This window comes from Engraulis encrasicolus, chromosome 11, assembly GCF_034702125.1.
Source record: "Engraulis encrasicolus isolate BLACKSEA-1 chromosome 11, IST_EnEncr_1.0, whole genome shotgun sequence".
In the NCBI taxonomy this organism is placed as follows: Eukaryota; Metazoa; Chordata; class Actinopteri; order Clupeiformes; family Engraulidae; genus Engraulis; species Engraulis encrasicolus.
Window position 1 is genome coordinate 23,238,343 of NC_085867.1, and position 10,000 is coordinate 23,248,342.

General features: G+C 45.9%; 1 protein-coding gene across 2 annotated transcripts in view; it reads right to left on the reverse strand.

The window, feature by feature from the left end:
- LOC134458100 (patatin-like phospholipase domain-containing protein 7) overlaps positions 1-10,000 on the reverse strand; it is a 76,480-nt gene that overhangs the window by 15,085 nt on the left and 51,395 nt on the right. For both annotated transcript variants that reach the window (XM_063210224.1, XM_063210223.1), the window contains 6 exons: positions 9,448-9,630; positions 6,031-6,149; positions 2,922-3,078; positions 1,577-1,693; positions 981-1,050; positions 412-528 (listed from right to left, as the gene is read on the reverse strand). In XM_063210224.1, the coding sequence (XP_063066294.1) occupies positions 412-528; positions 981-1,050; positions 1,577-1,693; positions 2,922-3,078; positions 6,031-6,149; positions 9,448-9,630 (763 nt within the window). The remainder of the gene's footprint in view (positions 1-411; positions 529-980; positions 1,051-1,576; positions 1,694-2,921; positions 3,079-6,030; positions 6,150-9,447; positions 9,631-10,000) is intronic.

Sequence of the window (10,000 nt, forward strand, 5' to 3'; positions counted from 1 at the left end):
CAGAAAAAAATAAAACAAAAAGGACTCCCCAGAAAAGGAGACTGCTTCTGCTCTTATATTTGCACGCTCCTTTTTCAAAGTGCAATGGGGAAGTATGATTTCAAAAGTTTGTAATTTCGGACAAGCTCAATGAGACGTTCTTAAAAGTGGCTGCCAGCGTCGTTTTCACCAGAAACACTCGCATGGAACTGTGCAGTCTTTCTTACGATCGCCCCCAGCGACTTTGAAGATATTGCACCTAACGCACGCGTTTGGCTGCCGTGTCTAACACGCGTGAAATTGACATTAAATGCGCATGTTAACGCGTTCATGAACGAATTGTGGCCGTGCAGGTGTCTCCTGCAGCAAGCATGCCGAGGGCCTTACACAGTGCACCTTTAAAAGTGAGGAATTAAGGGCTGTGTAAGGCACCTGGCAGGTTGTTGATGTAGCCTCCGTCCATCAGCAAGTGGCCATCTTTGGGGTCACACAGCGGGGGTAGGTAGCCAGACAGAGACATGCTGGCACGCACATACCTCCACAGAGAGCCTAGAGAGAGAGATGGGGAGAGAGGGAGAGAGAGAGAGAGAGAGAGAGAGGGAGAGGTTGAGAAGTAAGGGGGTGAGTGTCAGAGAAAGTAACAAACACAAATACAAAATGAAAGAATATAGTGCGGGGGGCGATGTGGCGTCGGGCGCTAAGCCCCCCACATTTGGGCTTACATTGCCCACGGGGACCCCGGTTCGAGTCCAGCCGGGGTCATTTCCCGGCCCTGCCCCATATCTCTCTCCCAGTCATTTCCTGTCTACTCTCACACCGTCATATGATAATAAAGGCCAAAAAAATACTTTAAAAAAAGAAAGAATAGAGTGCAGTTGTCCCCAGCTTTCAAAACCAGATAATATGAGTGATAATATGACTGAGAGTCCAGCCAGATTGGCAGATTGTGAATGTGTGTGTGTGTGTGTGTGTGTGTGTGTGTGTGTGTGTGTGTGCCTCACCATCTGTGTGCACTCTCATGGTCGAGTTGGTGATGTCAGTGGTGATGTTGAAGTACGGAATCCACAGATCCTATAGGACGACACAGACACATTTATGACATCAGTACACAGATCCTATTGGCCGGCCAGACACGTTTATGACATCAGTACACAGATCCTATTGGACGACCACCAGACACATTCATGACATCAGTACATCAATACACAGATTCTATTGGACAGCTAGAGACATGTTTATGGCATTAATTCACGGCCCCATTTAACCTCATGCCACTGAGGGCAACAACCCTTTCAACAGCCCTCCACTACCCCACCTTTACGGCAGCATCCCGGAGCAATACACAGTATAGAGGGAATATGGAGCATCACTATTGCCTCTCAGTTTTATGAAGGTGAGATGGTGTTAACAAGGGAATGGAAAAAATAATGGAGGAGTGTGGAGGGAGAGAGAGAGAGAGAGTGAAAGAGGCAGAGGTGTGTGTGTGTGTGTGTGTGTGTGTGTGTGTGTGTGTGTGTGTGTGTGTGTGTGTGTGTGTGTGTGTGTGTGTGTGTGTGTGTGTGTGTGTGTGTGTGTGTGTGTGCGCCCGCGTTCTGACCTCGATCTGCTTGCCTTTGAAGACGGTGCTGATGCTGGAGTTGAAGGCAGCTCCGGAGAACATGGAGGTGATGGGGTAGGTCAGATCCAGAACCTTCTTGAAGACCGAGGTCATCTCCTAGAGAGAGAGAGAGAGAGAGAGAGAGAGAGAGAGAGAGAGACAGACAGAGAGAGAGAGAGAGAGAGAGAGAGAGAGAGAGAGAGAGAGATGGGGAGGGAGGGAGAGAGGGAGCGATGGACCAAGAGAGGAAAGAGATTCATGGGTTAATGTCTAGCTGTAGGACTGATGAGCCAGAGGGATAGCATGACAAAGGAAGAGAGGGAGGGAGAGACGGAAAAAGAGAGAAAGAGAAAGAGAGAGAGACTGATTGGTGGATGAATGAATGCAGGCAGGGTGGGGGTGGGGGTGATGAAGGCTGTTTCACAAAAAAAATTACCTCCCAGTCAGAGCTCATGCACATCCAGATCCTTTTTTTGCCGGGTGCAGGGTCAAAGTATAAAGCTCATGAAGGCAAAAGATGAACCGCACAACGATGAGCTCCCATTTCATCAACTTTTATTTGCGTGACGTTTCGGGCCACCCTGGTCTGAGGAAGGGCCAGGGTGGCTCGAAACGTCACACAAATGAAAATGGATTAAATGGGAGCTCATCAGTGTGCGGTTCATCTTTTGCCTTCATGAACAAATGACCTCACACAGAATCTGAGTGGTTGTGGGTCTGGTCTGTTGACTGAGAATCATGCTGGGTGATTCATTCTTAGAAAGACAATGAGATCACTGCGGTCCTGTTGTGGCAGGCAGACAGACAGTCCAGCGGGCCAACAGAGTCCTTGGTCTCTGCGTTCCCATTATTTTTCAAGAGAGATGGCATTGCTTTGTGTTTTTAATAATACCTACAGACGGGTACTACAGACAGAGTCCTTGGGCAAAGGTACATCTACACGTACATGGCATTACTTTTTTATGCAACAAACAAATTTGGAAAATTGCGTTTGGTAAATACAATTCCACAAATAGTTTTTATTTTTCATGAATAAAATTATATTTACAATGAACGATTTCTTGGTATAATTTTCAATGAGTAGGCCTGCGTGAGAAAATGGCACAATATATTTTTGTGCAGACTTCAGTGTGTGACTGTGTGTGCTTGTATATGTGTGATTGCGTGTAGGTGATACTGTAGGGAGGCACTGTTCGTAACATGCACTCTGCCTGATGAAGGTGTGTGTGTGTGTGTGTGTGTGTGTGTGTGTGTTTGTTTGTGTGTGTGTGTGTGTGTGTGTGTGTGTGTGTGTGTGTGTGTGTGTTTGTGTGTGTGTGTGTGTGTGTGTGTGTGTGTGTCTCACCATGGCCCACTCCCGTGCGCGTATGCGTAGGCGGCTGTGGCTGCGGTCCTCTGCGTAGAGCGCCCCCATCATGGATCCAATGGAGGTGCCCCCCAGCAGGTCCACAGGGATGCCCGCCTCACTCAGGGCACGCAGGATACCCACCTGGGAACAACCCCTGCAGAGGGGGAGAGGGGTGGGAGAGATCAGGACATACATTAATTTTATTTTAGTTTGGAGTGCGCAGACTTAAAATCCCTTTTTAATTTGTTTCATGGAAGGATAGGATGATGTTTCGACTGTTCTCTTTATCAGAAGATGAAGACAACAGTCGAAACATCACCCTACCTTGCCATGGAATAAAGAAACAAAAAAAAAGGAAGCGTGCAGACTCCTCACTCTAAAATCACAGTCAGCCTTTGTCCTGCACCTTTTTTTCCTAGGACATGCACAATCTTCCCCTTCAACCATATAACTGCATGAAGTGTATCCATTCATTCTTATTTTCTTTCATATTCTCTGAAAGTAATAGTGATTTGGGAAATCCCAAAGTAATATAAATTCAAAAGCAAATGGCAACACTCCTATGTGTAAACATTCATATTTCAGGTCATTCAGGTCATATCAGAAATCTACATGCAAGCAAGCATTTTAAAGTTGCATGGGTTTCTATAAGGTTTTTACATGAAAGCACGAGGTATTTTTCCTCTGCACAAAAGCAGATCTAGCCAGAGACAGACGTAGTTACAGACAGTGGAATAGAAGTAAAACACAAGAGGATGGAAAAATGAAGAAATTAAATGGAAGGATGGAAAAAAAGAAAGAAAGAGTTGACACATTAGAAAAGCATGAGAGAGAGAGAGAGAGAAAGAGAGAGAGAGAGAGAGAGAGAGAGAGAGAGAGAGAGAGAGAGAGAGAGAGAGAGAGATGTGAAAAACCAACCTTTCAACTTCCTCATGGCAAGGGAGGGGACAGACAGAAAGAAAAAATGCTGTCAGAAGACACAAGTGCAGCAGGAATGAAGGATGAAGATGGAGGGAGCGTGGAGGGGAAAAAGAGAGGAATGACAAAATAGAAAGATGCAAAGGTGAAAAATGTGGAGGTGAAGAAAAGAAGATGGCAGTGGAGGTGAAGCAAGTGTGAAGATCCCATGACAGTATGAGGAGAAGGAAGAGGAGGAGGAAGAGGAGGAAAAATGGGGAGATGAAGTGGAAAAGGAAGATGAGGAGAAAAGGGGAGGAAGAGAGAATGTGAAAAAGGAAGATGAGGACGATGACGAGAAGGGGAGATGAAGAGGAGGAGAAAAATGAGGAGGAAGAGGAGGAAGAGAGAATGTGAAAAGAGAGAATGTGAAAAAGGAAGATGAGGACGATGACGAGAAGGGGAGATGAAGAGGAGGAGAAAATGGAGGTGAAGAGGAGGAGAAAGAGGAAGAGGAAGAGGGGGAGGAGGAGAAAGGGAGAGGAAAAGGAGGCCTTGAGTGGAACATATAGTACAGCAAAGTAATGACTCAGACATAACATTTACCAATTCAACAACATATTGCCTCATATTACAGCATATTAGCTCAATTCCATTTCCCCCCTCAAACAAGCCCAGTGGAACTGTGGGTGAGTCAGAGACTATGCAATTAGGGGAATGGGTGTGTGTGTGTTTGTGTGTGTGTGTGTGTGTGTGTGTGTGTGTGTGTGTGTGTGTGTGTGTGTGTGTGTGTGTGTGTGTGTGTGTGTGTGTGTGTGTGTGTGTGTGTGTGTGTGTGTGTGTGTGTGCGTGCATAGTGTGTTGGCATGTACACTTGTGTGTATGTATTTGTGTGTAATTGGGCATGTGTATATTAGATTGTGTTGGTGTGTGTGTGTGTGTGCATGCGTGTGTGCGTGATGGCATGCACACTTGCGTGTGTGCATGTCTGTGTAATTGGGCACGTGTATATTAGATTGTGTGTGTGTGCGTGCGTAATTGGGTAGTTGTGTGTGTGTGTGTGTGTGTGTGTGTGTGTGTGTGTGTGTGTGTGTGTGTGTGTGTGTGTGTGTGTGTGTGTGTGTGTGTGTGTGTGTTGGCGTGTGCATGTGTGTGTACTTAGGGACCGATGTGTGCCAGTGTGAGGGGGCATATTATGGTTAAAAATAAAAGTGTGCACAAATATAGCATTATTACATGCACACACCACATCAGGTGTGGGCGGCAGCATCACACAGTGGAGAGCGGAATAAAGGTTAACACCAGGGAGAAGTGGAGGACTGCCTACACGCGGTGATCTGTGTGTGTCGTGTGCGTGTGTGTGTCCACTTGAGACATATGAGTGCCTATTGCATATTGCCATATGCATATTGTGTGTATGTGCCCACCTGCAACATATGCATACTTTTGTACATACTGTGTGTGTGTGTGTGTGTGTGTGTGTGTGTGTGTGTGTGTGTGTGTGTGTGTGTGTGTGTGTGTGTGTGTGTGTGTGTGTGTGTGTGTGTGTGTCCACTTGAGACATGTGAGTGCCTATTGCATATTGCCATATGCATATTGTGTGTGTGCCCACCTGAAACATATGCATAGTTTTGTACATACTGTGTGTGTGTGTGTGTGTGTGTGTGTGTGTGTGTGTGTGTGTGTGTGTGTGTGTGTGTGTGTGTGTGTGTGTGTGTGTGTGTGTGTGTGTGTGTGTGTGTGTGTGTGTGTGTGTGTGTGTGTGTGTGTCCACTTGAGACATGTGCCTATTGCCATATGCATATTGTGTGTATGTGCCCACCTGAAACGTGTATATTTTTGTACATACTGTGCATGTGTGTGCGTGTGCGTGTGATGTGCACACACCTTGCTCCCCTTCCCCCCAGCACCAGTATGATGGCGTTGGCAGTGTGTGTGTGTGTGTGTGTGTGTGTGTGTGTGTGTGTGTGTGTGTGTGTGTGTGTGTGTGTGTGTGTGTGTGTGTGTGTGTGTGTGTGTGTGTGTATGCGTATGTGTGTGTGTGTACCTGGCTCCCCTCCCCCCAGGCACCAGTGCGATGGCGTTGTGTGTGTGTGTGTGTGTGTGTGTGTGTGTGTGTGTGTGTGTGTGTGTGTGTGTGTGTGTGTGTGTGTGTGTGTGTGTGTGTGTGTGTGTGTGTGTGTGTGTGTGTGTGTGTGTGTGTGTGTACCTGGCTCCCCCTCCCCCTAGCACCAGTGCGATGGCGTTGCCTGTGAGAATGCGAGCCAGTCGGGAGAAGTCCGAGTGACGGTCTGCTGGCTTCTGGAACACACGCTGGTACATCTCTTGCTGATGGGTCACACACACACACACACACACACACACACACACACACACACACACACACACACACACACACACACACACACACACACACACACACACACACACACACACACAGACACACAGACACACAGACACACACACACACACACACACACACACACACAATGAGTACAATAAAAACAGAAGAAATTGCCTCCAATTCAGCATCAATCCAATTACAGAACACCATTTGGCCACTTACGCAGTCAGTCCAGAGAGAGAGAGAGCGAGAGAGAGAGAGAGAGGGAGGGAGAGAGAGGGAGAGAGAGACAGAGAGAGAGAGCGAGAGAGAGAGAGAGAGAGAGAGAGAGAGAGAGAGAGAGAGAGAGAGAGAGAGAGAGAGACAGAGAGAGAGATAGAGAGAGAGAGAGAGACAGAGAGCGAGAGAAGGGGACAGAGAGAGAGAGAGAGAGAGAGAGAGAGAGAGAGAGAGAGAGAGAGAGAGAGAGGGAGAGAGAGAGGGAGATAGAGAGAGACAGAGACAGAGACAGAGAGCGAGAGAAGGGGACAGAGAGAGGGAGAGAGAGAGAGGGAGAGAGAGAGAGAGGGAGAGAGAAACTCACAGGTGTGGAGGAGGCTGCTAGTCTAGAGATGATGTCTGTTCTAAATTCTCTCCTGGTGAGATGAGATGAGATGTGTTGTGGTCAGGGGTGGGCAGGCTGAGTGGGTTATTTAGCTACACACATCATTAAAAAACCAACATGCAGAAGAGCCTGCCATCAGCTGGCTGTCACATAACGTCTATTTATAGTCAATTTATTTAAAAATATTGTGGTGACTACCAATTAAGTACTGTAAGGGTTTGGGAGTTAACGGTGGGTTTGTGAGAGTTATGGTTGAACCACATATTATTTTATTTTTAACACATCTGACAGATGTCCTCCAACGTGAGTTCCCATTAGAGCTCCATCTGATGCACGTGGGAGTGTAATACCCGCATTTGTGGATGCATAACATTAGTATGAATAGACTACACTTTATATCAGGGGTGGGTAACCTATGTCACAAGGGCTCTTTACTGCCCTTGAGGCCATTTTATCCAGCCCCCGATATAATTTTAATGTTCAGCAGTTGCACATGAAATATGACATGTTTTGTAAAGAAACCTCAGAAATAACAATTTTCAATACAATTATGTTACATTTCCAGTGGACCTTGTGAAGGTGGGATCTGTTGTAAAAGGTGGCCGCCTTCAATTAAGGCCTAAAGTGCAGGGGGAAATCCTGGTTTGTGTTCATAGTACGGAGGTCTTTTTAAAATGTGAAGTGCTTTATATGTTTAGCCATTGCCACAGACACCCGTGGGCTGTGACAATGGAGGATTATGCACAGTGTGTGAGCTGCATACAGTATGTGAGGGGCTGGCACAGAGTGAGTAGCGAGTTGGGGTGTAAATCACAGCCTCCAAGACGATACGATTCAATATCGATATCTTATTATTCGATGCGATGCGATGCGATTCGATACTGAAGAATGCCCCATGATATGATACAATACGTTTCGATTAGACTTTTTTCAAATTAATTTTCCACTTCTATTATGTTATGGCATTGGGCAGGGGCCAGCGATTAGATTATTTTCGATACTTAAGAATGCACCATGATACGATGCGATTCGATTCAATCGTCAGTTTATATCCCGATATATTGATACATTCCGATCGTTATTTACACCCCTAGTAGTGAGTGGTTTAACAAGGCTGTAATGTTCATTGGCATCCAAGACTACATTTAGAGGTCTGCCTTGTATTGCTTTAAAGGTCGTCTTGCCTCTAAGCCACCATCTGCCCGTGGCACACATTCTGGAAATATATGTAAAGTGGAATCGCTCACCTGTCACAGAAAACAAATGGTTCAAAGCCAGTGTCAGCACAGGCTCTTCGTGTATGGTTTTTTTTCTGTGCATTATATGTGCATTACGTACCCTCTTTGTGCCGTCGCCAGCGGGCCTATTCACTACTTGCTAACAATACTCAACTACATCATAACAACATCTCTATGACATTACCTAGACAGATTAAGATACATAGCCATTACAATTCTGGTCACAATAAAGTTATAATAAAGGCTCTGCAAAAAGGGGTTGTATTAAAAAAAATAATCCAGAACCCCTGAGTGATCAGGAAAAACTGCTGGACTTTTTCAGCTTCCTCAAGTCTAAAGGCAAAAGTACAACTGATATTACATTACATTGAATTTGGCAGACGCTTCATAACCAAAGCGACTTTCAAAAGAGGATGCATTTGATAGACAGACAGATCGACCGACTGAATGGATCAAATATGTGTGATAATAAGAGAAGGGAGAAATGACAAAGAGGAACACGCCGAAAAAAAGAATTTAATAACAGGCAGAGCACATGGATATACGTGAAGTATATAAAGTAGTGCCAGACATTAATAAAGGCAGAACACAAGGATATACGTGAAGTATATAAAGTAGTGCCAGACATGAAGTCCCTGGAGAGACACAGTCACTCTGCAGGAGAGAACAAGGTCTAGAGAAGTGATAGAGAATATGATTGCCTTGGAAAGGACTGAGAGGGGCCCAAGAGGATTATGCACGGGTAGTACCCCCTTTTGGCCTGCCTGCGTGCGTGTGTGTGTGTGTGTGTGTGTGTGTGTGTGTGTGTGTGTGTGTGTGTGTGTGTGTGTGTGTGTGTGTGTGTGTGTGTGTGTGTGTGTGTGTGTGTGTGTGTGTGTGTGTGTGTGCGTGCGTTTTTTTTTACCTCAGCCAAGGAGGTAATGTTTTCGGTCGCGTTGGTTTGTCTGTTTGTCTCTCTGTCAACAGGATAACTAAAAAATTTGCAAACGGATTTGGCTGAAACTTTGTGGAGTTGTTAGTAATGACCCAAGGGACAAGTGATTCAATTCTGGTGGTCATCCGGAGCACGAACCAGAACCAGGACCTTTTTAAAGATTCTTCACCATTGCTGACCTAGAAATCTAGACGCCCATAGTGACCAGAAATTGAACTCCACAAAAAGAAGGAGAAAAGACTAAACATAGTCAAGTAGCTTCCTTGGTGGACGTCTGCGCTGTCTGAGTGCTTCTAGTTATTATTATTAATATTATTATTGTTACTACCAGTTTGGGCAGGCTCCTCTTGGAGAAAACGCGTCGTGGGCGGGAGAGTGTCTTGAAATCCAACCTGGTCTGACCTATACTATATCTACTTCAGTCCTTCGAGCTCATCTCAACCACCCCAAATGAATTCAGCTATCATTATTATTGTTATTACTATTATTATTATTATTGCTATTACCAGTTTGGGCAGGCTCCTCTTGGAGAAGACGCGGCGTGGGCAGGAGAGGTGCAGGTGTCTGGAGATCCAGCTTCTCATATTGAGCCACTCCACGGTGCCCTTGGGCGGCGGCCCGTCCTCACGGTGCAGCAGGACCAGCTGCTTCTGGGCACGCACCGCACTGCCCTCCAACATGCGCTCCAGCTGCAACATAACACACACACACACAGACACACACACACACAGACACACACACACACAGACACAGACACAGACACAGACACAGACACACACAGACACACACAGACACACACAGACACACACACACACACACACACACACACACACACACACACACACACACACACACACACACACACACACACACAGGTGTATAAGGCAGTGTTTCTCAACAGGGGTGCCGGGGCAACAGGCCCCCCACAGGGGTGCCGTGGAAACGTGGCTGATAAATGAATTATAAATCAATTATGTAATATAATACATATTTGTCTAAATTGATAAGTTAATGTTAGTCAGTGGAATCTTTCATCTGCCATTTACGCACAATTAAATT